At 33.7% G+C, this 24619-nt stretch overlaps 3 protein-coding genes across 6 annotated transcripts; 1 reads left to right on the forward strand and 2 right to left on the reverse strand.

The window, feature by feature from the left end:
- Positions 1-227: 227 nt before the first annotated feature.
- On the reverse strand, positions 228-4198 carry LOC18589960 (MutS2). The gene is made up of 6 exons (XM_007015177.3): positions 3727-4198; positions 3436-3541; positions 3162-3214; positions 2506-2637; positions 1311-1383; positions 228-470 (listed from the first exon to the last, which is right to left on the reverse strand). Exons 1-6 carry the CDS (start codon positions 4099-4101, stop codon positions 379-381), a joined length of 831 nt encoding a protein of 276 aa, XP_007015239.2. The 5' UTR covers positions 4102-4198; the 3' UTR covers positions 228-378.
- A 1751-nt stretch (positions 4199-5949) lies between these two features.
- On the forward strand, positions 5950-7312 carry LOC18589961 (uncharacterized). Its single transcript, XM_007015182.3, has one exon. The coding sequence runs from the start codon at positions 5950-5952 to the stop codon at positions 7162-7164; it is 1215 nt and encodes a 404-aa protein (XP_007015244.3). The 3' UTR covers positions 7165-7312.
- Positions 7313-7565: 253 nt separating this feature from the next.
- LOC18589962 (F-box protein At2g32560) lies at positions 7566-12256 on the reverse strand. Of its 4 annotated transcripts, XM_018128101.2 has the most exons (7): positions 10652-12256; positions 10434-10513; positions 10089-10267; positions 9398-9472; positions 8816-8912; positions 8272-8338; positions 8029-8153 (listed from the first exon to the last, which is right to left on the reverse strand). In XM_018128101.2, the coding sequence occupies exons 1-7, from the start codon at positions 11324-11326 to the stop codon at positions 8139-8141; spliced, it is 1188 nt and encodes a 395-aa protein (XP_017983590.2). In that variant the 5' UTR covers positions 11327-12256; the 3' UTR covers positions 8029-8138. The 4 variants fall into 4 exon arrangements, with proteins under 4 accessions (XP_088666025.1, XP_007015245.3, XP_017983590.2 ...); XM_088809899.1 differs by lacking the exon at positions 8272-8338 and having other exon boundaries at positions 7566-8153; positions 10652-12254; XM_007015184.3 differs by lacking the exon at positions 8816-8912 and having other exon boundaries at positions 10652-12252.
- Positions 12257-24619: the final 12363 nt, after the last annotated feature.

Genomic DNA, 24619 nt, shown 5'->3' on the forward strand with positions numbered 1-24619 from the left:
GGAGGAAATATAGATACAAAATTGCACAGTGAAACTGCAAGCAGAATGGATCTGCTCCAAAAATGTGCTTTTCATTAAAAAAATTTTAGGTTCCCTAAAATATTCCTTCATATGCTAACTTACACAGCAATGTACCTTGTAAGGATATTGGCTCCACAAAGATAAAATATACAACTCCAGTCAAGCCAGCTCACTCTCAATAAGTTTATAGACATTAGACCTCTCTGAATGCAATCCTCAAGCTGCAGTCTATAATCTCCTACTTTCATACCATTAACCATTCAAATTAGTCTTAACAGATGGTTAACAGTTCAAACTGCAGCAATGCAAAGATGAACTGCGGTATGGGAAGTTGGCCACCAGTACAAACAGCAAGCTTCATGGGACCAAATTTTCAATGACAAATGATGGATCTACCTTCATTCTGAGACCTTTTCCATATGCAGCAATGAGAAGAGCCTCAGCCCGTCCTTCGAAATTCAATAGAAAACAGAATTCAATGAGAAAATAATCAAGTTAACAAATGCCACTGAGAGAAGGACTAAAAACGAAATTAGGAGACCCTGCTTAAATCAAACTTTATCTTCCAATCTCAGGTCAAAACACAAAATCTACAATTTGAAAAAACCATTTGCTAAGAAAGTAAATAATGAGGAGCATGTGATCCATGATGCACACTGCATGAATCACTGAAGATGTTTGGTGGCAGCATATTTATGGTCGTCAGTTTTGAGTACTTCTGCAGGCTGCATTTCTTTCAGTTGCTAAATGTTGGGAATGGTCAGTCTCGGATTCTAAGGTCTCTTTATAGGAAGGCCTTGAAACTACTTAACTTGTTGGTTCCTGCAAACGTTCAAGACTCTGGAAGGAAGAGAAAGCAACCGTATCACCTAACTTTACGATCTCCACAATTAGTGTAGGAACAACTTTTAAAGAAAATATACCAGTTCGTAGGTCAAGGCTAAAAGGTAGCATAGGCACAGAGGGCTTGCCAAGTAGCAGCAACCAACGAGTTGATAAGAGACAGTTTTACAGCAGCATTGATTGAGAACAAGAAGGCAGAAAAAAAGATTCACATAGCTTTAGCTATTGAGGGCTTCTATGCAATTTTTAAGTAACAAATGAGACTAATATCTATTGGAAATAAATGGGGAAAGAAAAAAGAATAATCATATGGACTGTAACTGGATCTACAATAAAGCAGATGGAAGGAAACTTTACAGAATGCAATTGGCGATTCTATAAAGGTTAAGTGTTAACAGTAATGAATATAGATTAGAATGCTATATTTTGGAAACAGGAACACATACCATGATCCTTTTTCCTTTTCAATAGATCACTCAATGAGGGAAATAAAGTTGATGCAATTCTCCGACTATCATCCTGTCAAAACCCAGAATGGTAATAAACAAAGGAAACTTATAAAAATCATAACTGAGGCAGCACTAATAGCTTAAACTAATGCTGTGAAAGTTAAGACACTATACTGCATGCAATGATTGAGACTGATGACCAAGGAAAGAAAAACTTCAAAAAAAGTTTGCTTATTTACTTAGACCCACAGGTGCAGCTACTGGTGCCCTAAGCATATGCAAAAGTCAAGGTGCCATGAATCTCCTTCTTACCAATCAAACAGGAAGGCAAAGGTACATGAGGAATGCTACAGAAAATACCATCTTGTTTGAAACTTCCTTGACAAAATTGGAGTCATTAAAATGGAAAAGGTTCATGCAAAACAATGTGACTCCAATTTATTTTCCATACGTCCTTTATCCAAAGTCATAGTTATAGAGTATGGGGTGTCACGTTATGGGCCTCAAATTGTCACCTAGCCTGGTTTTATAGCCTCTTCCTTACTGAAGGAATTTTGTAACTGAATTGCATTAATAAAATTTCTTCTACCTTTAAAATAAAAATAAAATAAAGAAAGAAAAAACGAAAACAACGTGTCAAGCTAATAAAAAGTTTCAAATTTAAACTCATTTCAGAAGAAGATCCAATTGACTTTGTTTACATCAATTGTTTGCACTTGTTATTAAAATTTCAAAGCATGTACAAGTATAGAGTGATGTTATAAGCATAACACATTACCATCAGCAACCTCGCCTACTGTTTCAGTTGCAAATTTTAAAACTGAGAAACAACTCCACTGCCCATCCACCCCCTTCATCAAAGAAAAAGAAAACAGAAGGAGATGGGGAAAAAAGGGCTAGAAGAGCAATCAGCTTCACATTTCCAATTCAAAGGCAATATGCTGCAAGTTAAGAAAAATGACTCAACTGATTTTTTGCATGCATCTAAAAAAATTGTAGTTCAGCAAGTGATCACACACACACACACACACACATGATTGCACTCTCTTTTCCTTGCCACATGTCTCTTATCAACCCCAAGTTATTTCACTTCTATGCATACATAAATGCACTGTTTACCTCATTTATCTCAAATTATAACTAGGTCAATAGGCATGAATCAATCATTACAGAACAACACTAATATACCAACCTTTGTAGAACCAGCTCCAGTGAGTTCAAACCCTTTCTTCCACAACAAAGATGGCACTGGAACTACAGAAAACCCGGAGGCAACCAGTATTCCAATCCATAATCCATACCCAAATCCTCCACTCCACCAACCCTAGATTAAGAAATAAGAAAGTAACCTCAGCAAGACTATTAAATTTTGGAACAATTGATCTGTCATTTCTTTTCCTATTGATGAATGTAGGAGAATAAGGACGTAAAGATGCTTTCCCAACTATGTAAAAGAAAGTCCGCAAAGGGACACTCCAACAGCTAGAGCTTGTGATTTTCAATTGAAGGTCTCAGGTTTGATTTTTGGAAGGGGGAGGTTGGGATTTGTGGGATGGGAAAGGGCTACCTCCCTTTCTGTAGTTCAAGATCAACTCAATAGGTTTCCATAAGTACCAAAAATAAAAATAATTAAACAACATTTAGGCCAATAGAATTTGCAAGAGGAAACAGAGAATGTTTAGATGGGGCAGAGATAGCACCAATAGATAACCTAAGGTAACAAATTAGAGTTGCAAGAAAAATGGACAAATAACAGCAGTTATGATGATGATGACGACGGAACCAGGAATAATAAGAGAATGATTGGAAAGGTCCAACAAAATTCCATTGTTTGGTAACAATGCTGACCTGTTTCCCATCTTTTGGATAGGGGATAGATTGCTCTATATATGCAGCAGTACCTGAAGAAAGGCAAGCCCAATCAATGCAGAAGGAAAAGTGGAGTTGAAAAACAAAATTTCAACCTTGTATCTATAAACACTACCAAATCATGACCATACAAAGATAGCAAAAAGAATCAGTAAACATAAGCCAGACCTCCAGTTTGCTTGGTTCACTTATTCTCCATGGTTGAACCAAACATTGGAAAAATTCAAAGAAAGAGAGAGCCAGAGAAGCATACCAATTGGAGCCTCTAAACTTCGAACCAACTGAACAATAGACCTGGCATCTAAACGTTTCCGAACTCTGTTGCCAACTCTAACAGGCAAGTGCGGCGAATCAAATACCTAAAACGTTGGATGAAAAAACCAAATACCATACACAATTTAATAAAAAAAATTAATGTCCAACCAATTGCAAAATGTTTATAACGCAATTAATTAATTCATTCCAATTTTAGAATACCTTGAAGAAAAGAAAAAGATAATATATTTAAAAAAAAATGATACTTTAAACTGTTAGCGAAATGTACCTGGGCGGAGCAACCGGAAGAGTCAGTTCTCAAGAGTGCCAAGGCACCAGAGAGGTCAGGGTCAACACCAATGACCCAATTGGAATCCGCATTACTCCGGATCGGATCCTCTCGGCTGTCAGGCAAAGGGCAAGACAGAGAGTCCAACCAACTCTCCTTCAGAGCAGCAGCAGCATCAGCAGCAGAGAGCTTGACGCTGTTCGTTCCAAAAACTCTTCTTGTTGTTGATGATGGGTGGTTGTGTGGGTTCAGAGAAAGAGAGAGTGAGGAGAAAGGTACAAGTTTAGAAGAGGAAGAAGAGAGAAGAGGTTTTAGCTTGGAGGAGAGTGAGTTCATGTAATGGGCTTGAGAGAGGTTTAGTAACTGTGTTTCCATGGAAGATTCATTTAATTTCTCCCATTCTATACTCGTAATTCCTGCTTTTGCTTACACCCGCGAAAATAAATTGAGCATGGGCTGTTTGTTTTGCAAGGATATGGTTCTCCTATCAAACGGCTTTGAAGCCTTGTTAACTTTGTTTCCATTTGATTTGATTAATAAAATTTAAATAAAATTTTTATTTTTTATTATATTTAATTTTATTTTAAACTCAATAGATATTTACAATTAATTATTGATTAATTATTTTTACTAAAATGTCTCATTTTACACCTATTTTCTGTGGAGAAAAAAATGACAAGTAACAATGTTATCATATTACATTAATATGTCACGTTATCATTTATTATGTCATGTCAATTTCATATAATATAAAATAATAAGTGATATTTTTATTAATAATAATTAATCATAAATGAATTTGATGTAAAATAAAATTATAAAAATTTAATTAAATATAATTAAAAAATATTTAATTTTTTTAAATAATTTAAATTTTTAAAAATATTATCTTGTTTGAAGAACAGAATTGAGCCTAATTGATTTTAAATAAAAAGCAAAATCAAAATCCAATTTAATTCTCTTTAAAAAACTAAATCATATTGAATTGAATATTTCACCATTCATTCGAGTCACCAGTATCACAAATTGAGTATCAATTTCTATATTTTAATTTTTAATGTATTGAAAATTTGATTTAATAATTATTATTTCTATTTTAAAAAATTAAAGTTCAAGATTTGAATTTTCTCTTTATAATAAAACGTTCCTACATTTATCAAAGTAAAAATATGCATACACACATTTAAGACAATTATAATATTCTTTTTATAATATGCTTTACAATTAATATAACAAATTTTTATTATTTATTTTATGTGAATTTCTAATGATTTAACACATGAGAGTTTGTGTATATTCGAAACTAACTAATTCAGTCCAACAACACTTGAACATTTAATTTATTGATTGATACATAATATTTCTTATTAAAAAGCAAAATTCAATTTTAAAAAAAATTAAAAAAAACTAATATGATCCAACAACTAACAGTTATTTATATTTATTATTAAAAAGTATGCAATATTCAGCACCCTATTCATAATTTGCTCATGGAATATGTCACGAGCAGGTTTTGAGGTTGACTGACATCAAAATGTCTGGATCATTATTGATTTCAAATTATGAAGCTCAGCTCCGTGACTCAAGTGGTACTCTTACCAATCAAGGGGGAAGAATCAAAGCCAGGATTTGTTTGATTTCCTTTGGCAATCATTTAGCATAAATGATACCTAAGATCTAAATCAGGACAAAACTACTTGTTTTCTACTTAGCTTTAATAAATTGTTTACAAATTACAAAGCCAGGTATCTTCACGCAGCTGTTCATGCTACGAGACAACACTTGTATAGACAAATGTCTGGTCTCGGATCATTCGCAAAACCACAACGCCTGGCATAGTTGTTTAAAATTTTATTTAGACACGAATAATAAACTATTAGTCATGCTTACAACATCTTGACAATAAACAAGTTTCGCCCTTTTGAATGTAATCTTGAGTACTTGTGGTAAGCTGTTGCAGCAGATAGCCAGCTAGGGACATGAACCCGGAATTTCTCCCCGATATCTTTCTAGTAGCTAGCTAGTTTTAAGCTTTGAAGAATAATTTGGAGGCTGTTGACCCAGGTTTTAATATATACATGCATGTCACTTTAGGGTTCCCTTCAATTCAGGAGCGAGAATTGGGCTTTGTTTTCAGAATCTATAATCCAAAGCTAGCCAACGATCTTGATTGTTGAATTGATAGCCAGCCTAGGCTTTTGCAGCAGGAAGGAAACTATGAGCATGACACCTCAAACGCCAAATGATTCCTTCTATATGAGTGCTCCGGCCAGCCCGAGGAGAATCAGCTTGGAAGGTTTGTGTTTCTATAGTGTCCCAACTAGTTCAACTAGGAAGACCCTGAAGGCTGCATATGATCTCGACACTGAGCCAACGACACCAAGAACTTTTGAAGATTCAAATTCCAATGTTGATGAGTTCGAGTTTGAAACTAGGCGTCGTTTCAATGTTGACGAATATGGATTCGAATCAGAGCCTAAGTCCGAGTCCAAATTGGAGGATCCACAAGAGAACCATGTTCGTAAGGAATCACTTCCTGCCATGGCGTTCGCTGATGAACTATTTTCTGGTGGGAAAGTCATGCCACTGAAGCCTCCGCCGCGACTTCAATATGCCAATGACAACAAGTATGATAAACAAAGCTCGACTTTGTCATCTCCCAGGTCGCCAACTGGTGTCCTAAAACTTCCATTTCAACGTAGGAGCTTGTGGAATGATGATTTTGATCCCTTCATGGTAGCTTTGGAGAACGTCAAGGAAGAAAAAGTTGAGAAATCTCAAGCAAAAAATCGTAGACGGGCTCGGTCCATGTCACCGTTTAGGGAGATAATTCCCAAGGGAACCTATGACTTATCAGGCTCAAGCCAGCAGCAAATCAATCAGATGGGTCTCATATTACCAACGCAACAATTAAAGCCCAACTTGAACAAGAGGATGGAGAGCAATGACTCAGCCTTTTTGATGTGGGTTCCAGACCAAAACAGGCAAATGGGTCGTCAAGAACAGCTGAAACAAGTAAAGAAAACCCCAATACAGTTGGCAGAGCCCAAAGGGGTTCTTTTTGCAAGAAGAGCAAGGCTTGTTAAAGTGGGCCATGAAAATCCAAGAAAGACCAATGTCATCAACCCAACAGTGGAAGAAGGAGAAAGTGCAAACGCAAGTGGAGAAACATGTACAAAGGAAACCAACAGCCAGAAATTCAAGAAATTCCTTTTCAGGAGCGGATCCGTGAGAAAAATAAGCAATGAGGAGAAGCCTAAAAGTTCAAATGCAACAGAGTCAAAGCCTAATATTACAAGGAAATTTAGCTTTAAGTCCATGGGATTAACCCAATACAATGAGGAAAAGGGGGTGTCTCAAGTGACCAGAATGACACTCGTACAATATAGACCTAAGTTGTTGCTTTGTATGGGTTATGGGGCTAAGTATGTGCAGTAAAAGGTGCCACCAATCTTTCTTTCTTTTACTTTTGTTTTTGTTTAGACATTGTGTTTATAATTTGCCAAAAAACGAAACAGCCCCTAGATGTTTGCGTGAGTCTATGTTGTATGGAAAATGGTGATCAATCTCTTGATCTTCTTGTAAAGGCTGGTGAACTAACTGCTGGCTCCTTTATATGAGAGCTAACCTGGTCATGCTCAAAATTTCTTTAAAAGGGAGATAATTACCTCTTATGACTTAAACTTTAAACTTGGGTTATCCATTAAAAGAAACTTGTTTGCATCTTTTTCCTTAGCTTGTTAATATGGAATTACTTTCAATTGCTTATTCCTTAAAGTTGAGTGTATGTCATGTGTGCGAGAGAGAGAGAGAGAGAGAGAGAGAGAGAGAGAGAGAGAGAAGCAAATTCTCTTGCTTTCATCATATTGTTCAGTTAGTCATAATGCTCCAACAAATTTATAAGGCTGGAAACAAAGGATAATTTACAATTCCAAAGCTCTACAGGTGATATGATGTTGGAATAAAGTTGCCATTCTCTATTCCTCGAATAATCAATGGGCTCCCAAATGATTTTCAACAAAAAACTTTACATAATCGTGGGACATGCCAAATAAATAAGGGGATTTTACATGAACATTGAACTTTAACTCCCCATTCTTGCAACTTCGAAGTCGATTTTCAATTTCCAGGAGCACCATTTATAGAGCAGAAACCTGATAAACTTTGCCTAGTTGGAAGGAAAATAGGCCATATGTATTGAAATCGTGGTGACATTAGCATGCATTTGTACGCACAAGGCTATTCCAGGATTTCCGCTGGCCAGAGCCGCTTCCATGTAGTAATCTCCTCCTCACTGCTAAGTTTTCTGATTCCCCCATAAAATCCATCTGCCTCATTTCCCTCCTCTCGATGGTCTTTCCTATTGATTGATGTGCGTCTCCACCTTGAGCCAGGCGTGTAATGATTGAACTCTAACACCACTGTGTCTGTAAGCATCACTTGGATGTTAGAACCGGGCAATAACACTCGACCATCAATTATGATGCAGGATTTAACACTGTATGTTCAACTGAATAGCAATAATTAAAGCCTTTATCTGAATACCATTACAGGAATACACTGCCTGTGAGAACCACATCTTTCATTTTTCCAGTTAGTTCCACCATAAATACTGAAAGTAAAGAATGAATCAAGAAAATTTCTGGAAATCTCAAAACTGCGATATACAATTATGCATGAAACAAATTATCCAAAAGAATAAAAAAGATAATGGACAACACAAATCAACTTCGTCTTTTGAAAAAAGATGTAGCTTTTGGACTGAAATGAATGAAGGCCTTTACCCTGTCTAAAATTGACTTCAAACAAGTGCACAATCATAAAAGCTAGAAGCTTTTACAATTATACAGAGGCATTTTTGTCTGCTTAAAGTATATTTATCTATTAATTGCAACAAATGTGCTGTTTCTGCTTTCTCAAGTTGCAAATGATTACCCAACGAGATCCTTTCTTTCTTTTGTGGTGATGGAGAGAGGATAAGGGAATTAGTGCTGATGTAAGTTGACTAGTGGGCATTTGAGCTCTGTTGGTTTTGTGAACTTGTGATAAACGACAGAAAATAAATGAAAACTAAGAAGTGTAGACCAACCTTTGCAGCCCCACATAGCCGAAAGATTCCAAATAAGCAAACAAACAGAGTCCATAGGAAACACAGGGTTCTTTCAGTGTGGTTGGCCATAAATATTCTGCTGAGACAGAAGTTATCACAATGCTGGTGGAAATTATGACATGCTGACAGTGATTTGTCTTGGGGACCAACCCAACAGCACAAGCTATGGCCCATGTATTGGAAAAATGAGATTCATGATAACGACCTATCCTAAACTGCGTGTCCTCCATGAAAGTTAACTTTATATTCATCTCATCCACAATTTGTTCATGTCTTATTTTAAGAATATTAAACCTAAATAGCCAAATTTGAAACTCCCTTGGTCCTTCTCTCTCTCTCGGTTAATTTCTTCAAAACAAGGGTGGATTTTTCCCTCTTGTATTGTCAGCTTAGATTCATATGCCCCCTGGAGTAATTTAGAAGGCGGATAAAATGGGATGCTTGCAGTATGAAAGCAATATTTCCAGAGACCATTAGTTGTTAGATTCCCATTTTTTCTAGGCAATCCTATGGAATATCATAGAGTGCCATTTCAAAGAAGAAAAGATGAGATCAACTTACCACTATTATGACAACGGCAGTAATTTTCATTCCCATCACATGACTCCAAGTGACCAACCACACCATACCACCAACCTGCAACATATATGGTAATCTTATCAGCAATAAAATCATTATAAAATGATTAATATAAATTATTTAATATTCACCTGATGGCATACCCATTACATTAAACTATTTGCAGAAAAATGATATCAACAATACTTGATTAAGAATTCCTTCTATAAAAAGTTGCCTGCTGCTTAATTCTTGTACTATAGTTAAAAGCTTTCCTCAACCCATCAGAGAAGTTGAGATGATACTTTTCAAAAAAAAGAAAAAGAGTTGAGATGATATTCGGTGTAACCAGCTTTTTGTGACAGTCAATAATGGTATCACTAAGGTTGAACAGGTCTTCTTCAATGGAAACTTGACTAGCTATTTTTATGCTTTAGATTTTAAAAAAGAACAAATTTAATATATATGCGAACTCATCTTTCTGAACACTGCACTAGATCTTTCTTGAAAGTACGAAACGCTGCTTTTTTTTTTTTTTTTTTCTTTCATCTTAAACCAACCTAAAATTCCTCAGGAAAATTTTGGAAGTGAATTTAACAAGCCCCCACGGGATAGCATTCCAAGTAACTTTAGAGTACAACAAAACAAAACAAAACTTATGAAATACTTCAAGAAATTGATATGAAGAGCTAACCATAAGGGAATTCTTTGTTTCTTCTCCATTGAATCTCAATGTTATCACCTGGGCGTAGCTCATTCAAACAATCAGAAATATGAAGATCATGTGGTGAAGTATCAATAGGTGGTGCTCTTAGCCTTTCCCACGGCACACAATTCTCTATGGCCACGGCCCTCCTTCCATGTGGAGGGTACCTAAAATGATCAAACCAATCTAATGTCAATCACCAGATTAATATCCAAGCATTAGGCCTATTTTGATCCGCTGGAGTAGAACCTATTTTCATCTTCCAGGACACAGTATGAGAAAGTTTCAAAACCAAAATACCACCATCAAAATTATGTTCATCTCCCATATTACCTGGCTTGGAAAGTCTCAGTACCGGGATCATAACTGAGTTCCGCATCATAGCATGACAACATAAAGCCGACATGGCCATTCTGCAAAACAGCAGGACAAAGAATTTCGACTCAAAACAAAATTAGGAAAAACAGCATAGAATCTGCTGATTAAATTGGAACTAGCATAAATGTATAGCTGATTTAACAGCTGGCAATTTGGAGTTTCAGAATCAATACCTCACGATTATAGACCTGAGCAGGGAACCAGAATCTGCCAGTTTCTAGAGCAAGATACCAAGACATGATTGAATCATCTGGCAAAGAACTCTGCTTACTACTATCATCAACCTTTAATTTAATCCACCAAAATGGCCTAATAATTGATAAAATCCTCATCAAACCTTTTGGCTTCCCTTGTTTTACATGACTTGAATCCTTTCTTGAAGCAATATGCCATTGCCACTCTCTATAGGCCGCAGGACCAATAACTCTACCCCACTTCTCTTTCATATGCTTTTCCCAGAAATGATCACTAATACACCTACTTCTCAAAGAGCTGCAAACACCTGCCATACTACAGAGACCAGCAGGTGGTAGCTTTTCAAGAATGCATTCTAAGACCAATTCTGGTAAGTCCAAAACTGACATCACCCCTTCTTCAATCTCCTCAAAGTTATCAACTTTTGAAGTAAAAGATATCTTTTTTAGAGACATTTTGGAAGGGATTGTGGTAAAAAAACTAAGACTAAGACTATTTTTTATCGACTTGGAAATGGAAAAAAAGGGTACTTCTTTCCAGAACCAGAGAGACAATAATCTCATCTCAGTTGCCCACGGTGGGAGTGGTTTCAAAGTTAAGGACTTCAAAAAGAAGATGAAGGGAAAACAAGTGATGAAGAAGTAAAGTAGCATTCCAAAATATAGAAAAAAGGTGAATTCTTTTTATGGGTCCAAATTCAATTTATATAAGGCAAAAAGGAAAAAAAAATCAATGGAAGAACCCAATTGTCTCTCCCCTTCTCTCACCCTTCCCTTCAAAAACAAAGTGGGATCTTCAACACAACAGGAGGAATACCCAACTTCGATGAAAAACAAAGGGGGTTTTGTTGGTTAATATGAAAGCCCACCAAACCCCAGAGGTGGGCCTCCCTTGTCAAGGTCTTGTCAGAATAAAGATTAGTAATATAAGAAGAAAAAAAATTTCTGTTTCTTTTTTAACAAAGTTTGATAACAAAAAATTACCTCAACCAATCCAAAGGCCTAAAAGAAAGCTAACAAAGCTTCCTCCTTCCTTTTTTTTCTACAAGAAAAGAACTCAACCGTACAGACAGCCTAAACAGCTGTCATGTAATAAGAATGAGGTTTAGTGGACGCACCCAGAAACAGGTAGATGAAGGAAGATGGTGGTGGGGTTACTGAGATCTGATATGGGTTTCTGACACCTGGAAATTCTCCCCCCAAAGAATATTTATTGAAGCTAACAAGTCTAGATACAAAGACCCATATCCATATAATCTCTGGAAAACCTTTCCTTTGTTTATGTACAAAACAAAAACATAAACATTAAAAAACCTTTTCTTTTTCTTTTTCTTTTGAAGATAATAAGGTGAGAAAGAAAACAAACAACAAATCTGGGTTAGTTGGGATTGAAAGAAAAGACACCCGAACCAAAGGAAAGAGATTGAGAAATTTGATGAATTCACCTTAGTTCATCAAATTTCTCTTATCTCCTTTTCTTCTTTTTGTTTTCTCTGGGTACAAAAAAATAGGGTGCGTAGGGATGGCTATAGGGAGACAAAGAATGGGCGGTTAAGGTTTAAGGGGGGGGATATTTATTTGTGTGGATATTAAGAAGAACAGTAGAGAAGTGCAAAATTTTTATGTTGCTAGCGTTTTTAAAAAAGATTTTGGTTTTGCCTGTGTCTTGATCAGGAGCTTTCAACAAGTTGGAGGAAAATCCGTGTAGCCAGAAAAAGCAACCGCTAGGATAACGTATGAAAGAATCATTGATATATTATAGCGGTGAAAAGGTTTGGGATATGTTCCAGTAGGCCATCCGCCTATTCAGTTTAGGTACTTAGAACCACTGATTTAACACTACCTGGCAGTTGAGGATTGGAGGATGGTGACCCCATGACAATTCAATTCCATACAAGAATTCTCAAGTAGATTTAATTGTGTTACGATCAACTTTTCCCTCCTTTTAACCTAGGCTTTTAGTGCCTCTACTCTTCATTTTTTGAAAGGCAAAAGGAAGCCTATACTACTCATTTATTATAGTAATAATTAATTACCGAGTTTGATGTAGTTTTTTAACCTTATTCCCAATTTTAGAAGTTGATTTAGAGCTCATTAATTTACAGGTTAAATACCTTAATTATGAATACCTAATTTACAATATTTTTAACAAAATTTCTCTTAAATACTTTTTTTTCATCTAGAAATTTATTGGGTTTTTTAAACTAGATAATAAAACCTAACTCTTAGTCATTTTATTAAACCTTTTTATTCGATTGAAAGGGTAACTTAAACTCCAAATTAAAATACTTTTGTCAATTTCAGAATTTTATCAATTGAAAGTTTATATAAAAGAGAGTTGAGGCACTTCATTATTTTGATTAAAATTTTATGACTTGAGACACGAAAAAAAGTTAAAACATCACATAAGTGTCATCGTTAGGGATTTTCACGAGTAGAGTTACTTGTTTGAAACTCGGGGGCCCAGCTTGTCATGAACAGGACTTGAGTATAGAATTGTAAGCTTGATTTCGCCATAATTCAATTATCTTATTTAATTAATATATATTTTTTGCTAAGAAGGCAAATAAGTAGCACATGAGTAATTGAGTTAGCACCTAATTCTGATTAATTATATTTTCCACATGATTTAAACCCTTGCATTGCTGACTGACATCACACAGCGGGCTGCATCAAATTATTTTAATTTAATGTGGGCGGTGCGGAGCTCGGACCAACGATGAGGGTAAAAATCAAACAAGGGTAGGCCTAGGGTAAGGTCAAATGGCACTGGGAACTGGGAAAGGACAGTTGAGTCCGTCAATAAGGGCAAATTTTGGATCACTAGCTGGTGGGCTAACAGGTGACTTGCACGTGCATGTTGCTTTTCGATCTCCAAATGAAAGGGAGTTCCAATTCCCAAGGTAATATAATAATTTTTTTTTTTTTTTACGTTTCTTTCTATCGATCTGAACGGCACAAGGACAACAATATTTTTCATTTTCAATTATAGTCCAAGCAAAATTGTTACAAAAATATTAAACACTCTGAAAAGTTTTTATGAATTTAATTACATGTACATATTTGAATAGAATTGTGTGTATTGACTAAGACATAAATTTTATAATTACTATTAATATGAAAAAAAAATCGATTTAGAAACTTCCACTTATTGATTTTTTTATTCTTAATCTACAAGTAATTTGGGGTTTTCACCCTAACAATCCTTAGATTGCTGCCCTTTAAATCATTTTTTCTTTTTTGGTTCTTAATGTTGACAGCTTCATCTGATTTTATAGGAGTCGATTATGGGTTTTTTTCAACTCAATATTAAAAGAGTTGACCTCAATATCAGACTCAAGGGAGAAAAAAGCCTCAGAACCAAGAAATTGCTGGAACAAAGTTGGGCATGAAAAGTAAAAAATCAATCCACACATGAGGCCAAATCCAACCGACAATTTGAACAAAATCAAATTTATAGTAATAATAGTAACTCTTTTGGTTGGTTTGGCGGTGGCAGCTCTGTCAAGCCTTGATAAAGTTTGTTTGATGCATATATCAACAAGGAGTTGAAAAAGAATCTGATTGAAGGCCCTTAATTAGGATTACAATAAGGCTAGAATATATATCAATTTTAGGTTGATTTAATTGGTTAAACGGTTTTAAATTGAATGTTACAATTTAATGAAAGAAGCCCTTAATTATTAATTTCTATATCTTAATTTTAAGGTTATAAGGTTGGTGCATACAATTGGTTTTGGCCAATGGCAACCCATACTTGACTACTCTTTCTGCAACAAACTAACAAAAATAAAAATAGATAATCATTAGACATAAAGAATTTGGATCTCAAATGTTGATTATTGAGTATGGAGGTCAATAATGGTGGGTTAGAAAGTAGATAAGGATTTTCGGCCTACTCCATGACTAGTTCAAGGAAAGAGGTCCTAACATTTTCATTGGTTGGTGTAGTGAGGCAACGTGTATCCAAATCAAATTGTTTTGTGATTTTTTTTATATTAAAAAAAATCCTCCCAATAAGCAATCACTTGAGACAATAAAATTATGGTTGCAAAAGTCATGATAGGTAAAGAAATATATATATAATTTATTTATTTATTAGTTGATATCATATGGGGGGCATTGGAATGGTGGGGTGGGAAATAAAAAGATTTTGAGACCAACAACTTTTTGGGAAAATGGCATTTGTCAATTGTCATACACAGAAAACTATATGAATCTTATCTTAATGTATTATGCTTTGTTTAACATTATACATATAAGGCCATATTTGATTGGGGGTAATGCATTTGGACTTTACTCTGTTAATTCGGGATCATTGCTATAGAGTGGTAACTGATTGTTAAATGGTCTAAATTCAAAAGACAGAGATAATAGCATTATGTGTAGATATTACAAATTTTAAAGGTTAAGATTTAATGTCTAATTTGCACACCATTTGAGTATATATATATATATATATATACTTTTTAGCATTTTTCATTCTAAATATTATCCATATTATTGCAATGGGTAAACCACATACCTAGCGAGCCAAATGCTATCTTTAAGAAGAGACTCGAATTTCCCCTTATCTTTCTTGATGTCAACCAAATAAATCCAAGCATCTTGATTGGTGATGTTAAGCTTGACTCTTGCATATTAGGACCAAATATGAGATATCAACATGGTTTGTTGCTGTAAAATGTGGGTGTATGAAAAGTAAAAAAAAAAAAAAATCAATAGAAATGGCTTAAAGGTGAGCTATAAAATGTCGCTTTCTTTTAAGTTTATTTCTCCCATTAATTATAGTGTACAACAGGTTTAATCAAGTACCCTTAGTATGCAATGAAACTTTATTTGACTACATCTGCACTAATGAAATCAAATCACTTACATTTTTTAACGAAAGGCGAAATTATCAGTCTTGTACAAGATTTTCTACAGGCAAGCAGCATATAAGGGATGATTTAACTTTGTAGAGATTGTTCTATGATAAAGTGTTTTGGAAAGTTTTTTACCTTGGTTATTTATGTTGAGAATGACATAATCAGATTAAGCGCAGTGGATTGAAATAAAAAAGTTAAAAAAAAAAAGTAAAAACATTCAGCACTTACCATGAATCTCCTTAATGATTTTAATACAAATAAAACAAGAAGAGAGGAATAATCATAAAAATGAAATTAACTTTACTAAGTGATGTAACTATCATGATGGTACTTCTTCCTTGTCCAACTTGTGAACATCATAAAGGGAGCAAAAAACCTAAGCTACTCAAATGCTTGGCTTCAAACAATTGCACATACGGTTGCACTTGAACTTTCGCATAGAAGGAGCTTTCTCAAATATGCTTTTGTGCTAGTAAGGTGGATAACAGCTTGTTCTCTCCATACAATCACACTCTTTCTAGCCGAATCACAAAATTGGAAAACTATTTTTCTAGGTCACTCAAGAAAGTGTGTGGTTAGGTTTTTCTTGTTAGTTTTCTAACAACTCAAAAAACCTAACTTTTGTGTTTTATTTGTATAATGAGGAGTAGTTGGAGTAGTTGAAAAGTGATATTTATATCTAAGTCAATTAACTTCTTAAATTGTAAATAAAGCCTCAATATTATAACATTTTATAATATTGGTCTAACACTTAATTAAATCTTTTTAATTAAGTCATTGTAAATTAAAATTAAATTAAATTTACTTTATTTGTTTGCAATTAAGGTTTTAATATTATAACTAATTATAATATTGGCCTTATACTTAATTAAAGTATTTTAATTAAGTCTTTTGAAGTTAAAAACCTAGTTTATGATTTAAGTCCAACTTAATCATCACACTCCTAATTTAATTCATAATGCAACATATTTTATGTTACCCATCAGGTTCCTAACATGTTGGTAATAGAATTGAATTACAATTTTTATTAAATTAATCAATTCAATTCCATAGACCAAGATTGATATCTAGCAATCGATCATGGCCATTCAATTGTTAGAAGAGTCAAAAGGTTCTTTAACAATCTTTCATTGTACAGTTTATTAGTGTAATTCATTCTCTCATCATTTATCCCAGAAATGATAAGAGCATGGTGCAGTGTTTACTTTTATTAATATCCATATTTGTTTTTGAAGTTAGATTATTAGTTTTATAGAGACTTATGAAACTTTGTTTCATAATTTCCAAGTCACCTTGGCAAGTACTTCAACAAGTTAATATCAACCAAGAATTGTTAAGATATGTCCCCTAAATCACTTGGGGTGTGATTCATTTCTTGACCACTCATTTGCCTTCACATACTTTGTCGTACAACCAACCATATCCTATTTTAGCATCCTTAGTAAGACTTGTAGGGATATGATCAAATATATAGCACTCTGCATATAAGATAACTTGGCGTCTCAAGTCTAAGGAGTATTTACATGACCAACACTTGACAAATATTTGTATAGACATTAGAGTGAGTTACTAAATGCATTTCTCATGTCGGGTCATATTCAGTGAACTTATTCATAGAATAATCACCTACATTCTAGTTTCAAGTATCTTTGTACTTCAATATCTGAGATCGGTTACTTACTTCCTAAATAAGAAATATAAAAGGCACCAGTCTCTAAGCATAATTGATGTCTAGTCTCAATAATACATCGATCAAGAACATTTAGAGATTATGTTTTAATGCATAAGATTTCATAATTGTAACCCATTACAATTTCTTTGCAAGGCATATTAGTTTCATGGACTTCATCCAATAGACTTATAACCTTTATAATTAATGCCTTATTGATAAATGAAAACCTTTAATCATTCAATATGAATGATATGATTACATGTCTGAAACTAAGTCTTAATCAATCTCAATTGACTGTAGGGTTCATTCTAACAATTTTTTTTATATAAATTTTCTTCAACAAACACATCTCTTTCTGTTACCCTTTATGAAAGAAAGATGACCTTTAGAAAAGGTTTGAACACTTAAAAATAGGATTAGTCATTATAGATTAAAATTTCAATTTCTACCTAGTTAATCACCTAATTTATGAAGTTAGTTTGACTAAATCACTCTAATAGTAAATTTGTAGACTTGAGTTTTAGCTTTTTGTCTATTAACATATTGAACATATCTTTGTTTCACTTTTTTCTATTTTATTTGAATATTGATTGACTAATCTTACGACCTAACCAATTAACCTTACCTTTCCTTCGTTTCATTTTAAAAATTTCCCAACAATCTACCATTATTTTTAAAATAAAATAAAATCCAATAATCTTAAAAGTCTTATGCATAAATGAATTTCCATTTAAAACCTCCACCCTAGTGAAAGTGTTTTCGAACTAATCAAAATTGTATAGTAAACTTTAAATCTTTGAATTAACAATTTTATATAATTGGTTGTGCATTAATCACGAACAAAATTTCAAAACTCATCAAAAAATAGTTTAGAATCCACTAACAGTATTGCTCGACCATGTGTCATGTATCTTTTTTATTAGTTCTATAAGAATCAATTGCCCTTTAACTTCTTGAAGTGACATCACTTCCACTTGTATGGGTGAACTCCATAGGAAGTGCCCTTGTAACAAGCACTTCAACATATTTTGTTATCGTTATCGGTTCATTAAGAATATTATACTTAACCATCTTTTCATTGCATATGGGTATCAAGTACTAAAGCTTTACACCCGAGATGGATAAATGGATTACAGTGATTGCAGCCACATTCATGTGATGTGCTTTGACTCATTAAAATTTAAGATTTAATGTCTTTTTAAGTTAAAGTTGCACCATGCGCGGGCTTGAGTCTCATTCCCTTAAGAAGTTCTAGACACCGCTTCTCTTGCAAGTCTTTTAGTCAAAGGATCTACCAATTTTTACTTTAGGTGATAAAAATTCCCTTAGCAAAATTGCTAGACAAGAACCTTTTGGTACTTTAAGCTTAACATATTATCTACATATAAGTAAACGATGACAGTAACAAAATCAAACCACTAAACATTTCTTAACAAGAGATAAAATTATAAATCTTATACAAAAATTTTTGTAAGCGAATGGTGTATAAAAGATGGTTTTATCTTTTAGAGAAGAAGAGGATTGTTATTCTAGTTTTAAAAAGTGCTTTGAAAAGTTCTCTGTCTTGGTTATTTATAAAGATTAAATATTTTTAAGAGACACATCTCTTTAATTAGTGGTTATCGACACATCTCTTTAATTCTCATTTCATTTCCTAAGGTGCAATTATTCCTTTTCTGTGGTGGTGCTTCAAATCCGTTGGTTCACGCCATCCTCTTTTTCTCTCTCTCCGTAGACTATGGAGCAAATAGCATAAAGATTTTTTAACACACACAAAAAAAAAAAAAAAAAAAGAAAGAAAAGAAAAGAAGAAGCGTTTAACATCACATAGGCAAATTCTTTTTGGTTACTTTAGGATTTTCGATAAGGTACTCAATCTTTTGATTCTTTGTCTCCTAAAGTTTAAGCATATCATGCATCATCCTCCATCAACTTTTCCATTTCCCTCTCCCTCCCCCCCCCCACTTATTCCATCACAACAAATAAACGCATCTAATTGAACCGAATGGATTGGGGTTCGGTGGGTGGCTATGCCAAACCCAATTTGGTTGCTCCATATATATATATATATATGTCAACTTTATTTTATTTTCATTTCATCGTTTCTTTTTCTTTTCTTTTCTTTAATTAAGTTTTGTTTCAAGGTTGGTCAAATCTTGAGCGCCGTTGGCTCCCTTGTTCGTTAGGCGCTTGTTATTTGACTACCATCAGAGCTGTCTTACTTGGCCATTTGACTACAAACATTAGTGGTTTAATTTACTTTGGATAGCCTCTCTAGTAGTAGGGTTATGCAAAGCATGTTCTTATATTATTCTTTATTTTTCACATGTAACTTAGAATTTTATGGTTCTTCCTCGACAACTTATTATATATATATATATATAAAAGTTCTCAAAATATTAAGCTTTATTTTTAACTTTTTATTAAATACTTGAGTTACACGGTAAAGTGATTGACAGTAATCCTCTCTCATCTTCAGAGTTTCACTATTTTCTCAAATAAATTTGAAATTTTCAAATTGATAAACATATATATGTATTTAAAATTTATTTGCAAAGTTAAAATCTACTTCTTTGAAATTTTTAAATTGAACGTGCTTAAATTAGGTCATATTAAGAATCGATCAAGTGAAACCCAATTTTAATTTAAAAAGTATGAATACTCACCATAAGTGAGTTCTCTCTCTTCCTCTCAAATGTATTTTTATTGTTCTTTTTTCTTTAAAATGTTGGTCAAATGTTGAGCACCACGGTTCTTGAATTTGACTAGAGATGGCTTAATTTTTGAAACGTGACTACAAATTGGTTCTTTTATGTTTTTATTTTTTGGATAGATTAATTAATTGTTTAAGTAATCAATTTCCATTATCATATAACCTAAAAGTATATTTATTTTTTTATAATTTGACTTTGATTGGTGAAGTCAAAACCATTTGTATAACCTAAAACTAATTAATGGACCTCCATATTAAATAAAAAAACATTATCAAGGTATAAGGGTTTTATTTTTTTTTATTTTTGAGTTCCCTCTCAATTTTGACTTAGATTGTCAAAATCATCTCATTTGAATTTAAAATAAATTTATTTTAATATTTTAGTATACGACTTAATGATAAGTGTATGTGTTCTTTTACTTAAAGAATTGAATCCAAATATTCCTTTCTCCAAATGACAATAAAAAAGATGAGCATCTTAAGTCATTTCACAAATAGATTAAGTGAAACCCATGCTGAATTTCTGTAATTTATCCTTGCATGGACCTCAATCTCAAATGACATAAATAACCCTTTCTTTTGCAAAAATAAAATTTATTTATTTATTTATATGTAATAGAGGGTTGTAGCAGTTAAGAGTATGAAGCAACTCTGGTAGAAAGAAAACTTGTGTCCAATATTTAACACAAAAAAAAAAAAACAGAAAAATGCCAGTATACAAAGTAATGGAGGAGAGAATATGTAAAAGGTAGGAAAACTTTAGAATTGAGATAATGGAGAAGAGGAAGATGAGAGAATGAAAGATAATGGGAGAATTACTAAAGTAGTCTTATCGGAGCCAAAAGAGAACAGGATGGTTCAAGTGTACTGGCCGGGTCAACAAAATCCAATTGCATTGCATTTGTAGTTGAATATATTTCGGTTATTTATTACCCTTCCTAGTCTTCCTTCAATTTTTCCATTATACCAAAGAACTGTTTAATAATAATAATAATAATAATTATTATTATTATTATTAAGATGATTATACAAATTCAGTAATTTAATTATACAGTTAGAATACAATACTATTGGTACGTTAATTAGTTAGTTAGATTAAAATTATTAGCTAGTAAGCTAGTTAGACTACAATACTATTGATTAAATTACAGTGTTATTAGTTTGTTCGTTAGTTAATTAAATTACAACAGTTAATTAATTGAGTAGTTAGATTAAAAGACTATTAACTAATTAAAATTAAATTATAAATAAAAATAATTATATATATACATCATAAACAGATAATCAAACTCAATTTTAATGTTAGATAGTATTATTAATCAGACTAACTTTAAAGAGTGCATTAAGACATTTGTTAGAAAAATCCATGATAAGAGATGAACACGATTGACCCAAAGACCCAAATGACCACCAGGCACACAGAACAAAAAGCCACCAAGGTTTCCTTACCCATTGTCTTAAGACTACGTGTCCACCCAAGCCCAAGCTTTCCAAACTAAATTATATAATTGGCTGGGCCTTGGCTCAGCTTCTGTCCCCTTCCTGCTACCCATAATTAATAAGATTTTCGATCTTTCCATTGTCCTTCCTTAGCACCCGTCTTGGAGGGCGAAGCTAGGATATTCGCCCTAGGGGTTGTGTTAAAAATGAACATAAAAGTAAAATAATAGTACAAAAAATTAGTATATAATTAATGATATGAAAGAGTATGCCATATTTGAATGAATTAGTAATGTGATTGAATAAATACATATAAAGGATGTAATAAAAAAAATAACGTTAAATTAATAATTTCTTCTTTAAAGATAGAAGAACTAAAGCCTGATTTAGTAGGTATCAAATAAATGACAAAAAAAAAAAAATGTTAAGCACTTGCAGAGCCTAGCCATTGGATAAGATTAGTATATTCTTGGTCACACAAAGGGTTAGAATGGAATCCCCTTTCCTTGATTAATAGAAGCTGACAAGCTAAAGATCACTTGATAAAAGGAAATCCTAGAGTTTTAGTGAAAATGGAGGTTTAGGTAATGGGAAAGGCTTATATCTAATTAAGCCATTCCGACCATTCAAAGCGAATATTAAAGTTAAGCTTGGAAAGATGAGGAGGACTAAAATTATATTTTATTTTTAATTTTAAAAAATATTATATTATATTATGTTTTGGTGGCCTAACAATCACACTATATTAGTATCTTTGGTAGGAGGGGAAAGAAAACACATGAAGAAAGAAAATTGGGAGGGAGGAAAAACAAAAAATTAAGTACAAGATCATTTGTAGACCTCGTCTATGGGAGGTGTACGGGTTTTGGACTTCATTTTTTTACGTTAGAACTCAGCCCAAAAACATTAAATATTAATAATTAATATATTTAAAATTATTAAAAGTATCAATATAAGATACTATTTATATAATAACTAATTTAAATGGTACGGTCGACTTGATATTTGAATTTTTTAAGTTAACCAAGTGTAACCCATGAATACCTTTATTAATTTTCATTTTGCTATTTATTGAGGATTCAAAATGAAATGAAAAAAAATACAATTAATGGTAAAATCCATGAATATCCTCTTTCAATTGTTTGAAAGAATTGGATTTTTGGACATAGAAATCAGCAAATCCCTCTATTCTGTTTTGTTTTCCTTCCTTGTTCTTTTTATTTTATATTAATGAGCAGTAGAAAATAGAGAAAATTGTGAGAAATGAATCTCTTGATAAGGTGATTTTAAAAATAACTACCCATATAAAATTATTTGTTTATAGCAAAAAATAAGCATGACTAGACCAAAATGCCCTTAAAAACATCGTTCAAATTAGGGTCTCGATATCTCCCTCTCGCTAGATAGAAATAAAAATAAATAAATAAATGCTCAGCTGTTTGAGCTCGCTCATCTTTCTTTCTTAGCCCTATGAACTATTTCAACTCTGTCAACTCTCTGTTGAGCACCATGGTCATCAACTCTCTTAGCTCTCTGAATTGTATGAGCTCCGTCAACTCTTTGTTGAGCACCATCGTCATCGGGCTGTGGCCTATCTCTCGGCATCTGGCCACAGTGTCGTAGATTAACAGACCCTATAGTAGAGATGACATCAAGATATGTTATTCGGTTTATTGCTGCAACACTTAAATTTCTGAAACATTTGGTGTAAATTAGAATCTGGATTAGAAACATTGCCTATAGTTGTTACACGCCATGCATCTATAATATGTGTTAGCGTTATTTTAGCGTGTCACGACATTGGTTATTTTAGGGCAGTTCGTGTAACGAGTCAGTAATTACACTGATTGGTGTGTCACACACCATGGGTATCTTAGGCCAGTTTGTGTAAGGACGGACACAATAATTATAGTGATTGGCATGTCAGCGTTGGCGTGTTACCACAATTTACGTTATATGCATGGCGTGTTACCACATTTGACGTTATATGCATGGCGTGTTACCATATGACTGACAAATTCTAGAACACGGCATGTCATGTAATGTGTTAAATGATTGATAAATTATTATTGTTTTCAAAATTTCAGTGGGGTTCCAATTGTGCGACCTGTGATAAGATATAGTGGTTAGTGGGTGGATGGCATTTACAAGGGTGGTAAGTCATGAATGCGAGAGGTTAGAAGTGATTTGTCGTTTGTGGGATTGATGAAGCTGGTTGAAGATGTTGTTGGGGTAAACTCAGAAATTGACGAGATTGAGTTACATGCATTGATCAGCACACCTGGAGAGTTATCACGGCCAATTATCAAAGACGATGAGGATGTTGCATTAATTCTGCTAGAACAGAGAAATGTTTCGAGTGTGTATGTCAACATTAAGGGACGCTAAACAAATGTTATGTCACATGAAGAAGTTGAACAACATGGTAATCAGCTTAATCAAAATGAGATATACAATGCTTCACATATACCACAACATTCGGTCCATAACCCACAACAATGGCAATTGACGTATGCACAAGAGTTTGTGTAGCCCGGTAGACACACGACATTCACAGAATAGTTGGTTGCACAATTGCGATCAGGATGTGCATTGAATCAATTAGTTACTTGTGTCCAACAAATGCAATGATCGGGTGAAACTGTACAGGGTGTAATGACATTTTTAAATGAGAATGCAACACTTGAGGACAACACTGCAACGTTGGTGGGTGACACTGCGACTCTCGAGGATAATACTACATATGATGAGGGAAATGAGGATTTGTTCCCTACCGATTAAGATAGATTTGATGACAATTAGGATGATGGGCCTGATGAATGGCATGATGAGAGTTCAGACGAGGATTGTCTTTATGATAGTGACATTCTAATTTGCAATAATGTTGAAGGTGAAACAGAACCTGTTGGAGGTGTTGATGTAAGAGATGTTCAGTGTGATGAACCCATATACAATAACCCCATCGCTGATGAGAACGGGATATATTTTCCTGGTACATTGCTCCATGACAGTTATCAAGAAAGGAAAAATGGAAGGATATATCGTACGTGAGTAATTTTAGGTGCAGAAAGGTTATCCTTTCAAACAATTACAACTAAGGAGTCGACATGTGCCAATGATCCCTTATACAGAGGAAGAACATTTTCCTCGAAGGTCGAGTTAAAACAAGTTTTGAATATGTTGGCTCTAAAAGAGCAGTTTGGGATAAGAGTAAAAAGGTCATGTAAAGCTTGTTATGAGGTTGGTTGCAAGGA

Source organism: Theobroma cacao, chromosome 9 (assembly GCF_053813885.1).
Source record: "Theobroma cacao isolate CCN51 chromosome 9, ASM5381388v1, whole genome shotgun sequence".
NCBI classification, from domain to species: domain Eukaryota; kingdom Viridiplantae; phylum Streptophyta; class Magnoliopsida; order Malvales; family Malvaceae; genus Theobroma; species Theobroma cacao.

Excerpts from the sequence above, each read along its gene's own strand:
- LOC18589962 (XM_007015183.3), bottom strand. The coding sequence starts at position 11,326 with ATGCTACTTTACTTCTTCATCACTTGTTTTCCCTTCATCTTCTTTTTG. Across the intron at positions 10,268-10,433 it reads ACTGAGACTTTCCAAGCCAG|GTACCCTCCACATGGAAGGA; the intron begins GTAATATGGGAG and ends TGATCATTTTAG. Across the intron at positions 8,154-9,397 it reads CTGCCGTTGTCATAATAGTG|ACACAGTGGTGTTAGAGTTC; the intron begins GTAAGTTGATCT and ends TGATGCTTACAG.
- LOC18589961 (XM_007015182.3), top strand. The coding sequence starts at position 5,950 with ATGACACCTCAAACGCCAAATGATTCCTTCTATATGAGTGCTCCGGCC.
- LOC18589960 (XM_007015177.3), bottom strand. The coding sequence starts at position 4,101 with ATGGAAACACAGTTACTAAACCTCTCTCAAGCCCATTACATGAACTCA. Across the intron at positions 3,542-3,726 it reads CTTCCGGTTGCTCCGCCCAG|GTATTTGATTCGCCGCACTT; the intron begins GTACATTTCGCT and ends CCAACGTTTTAG. Across the intron at positions 3,215-3,435 it reads AAGTTTAGAGGCTCCAATTG|GTACTGCTGCATATATAGAG; the intron begins GTATGCTTCTCT and ends GCCTTTCTTCAG.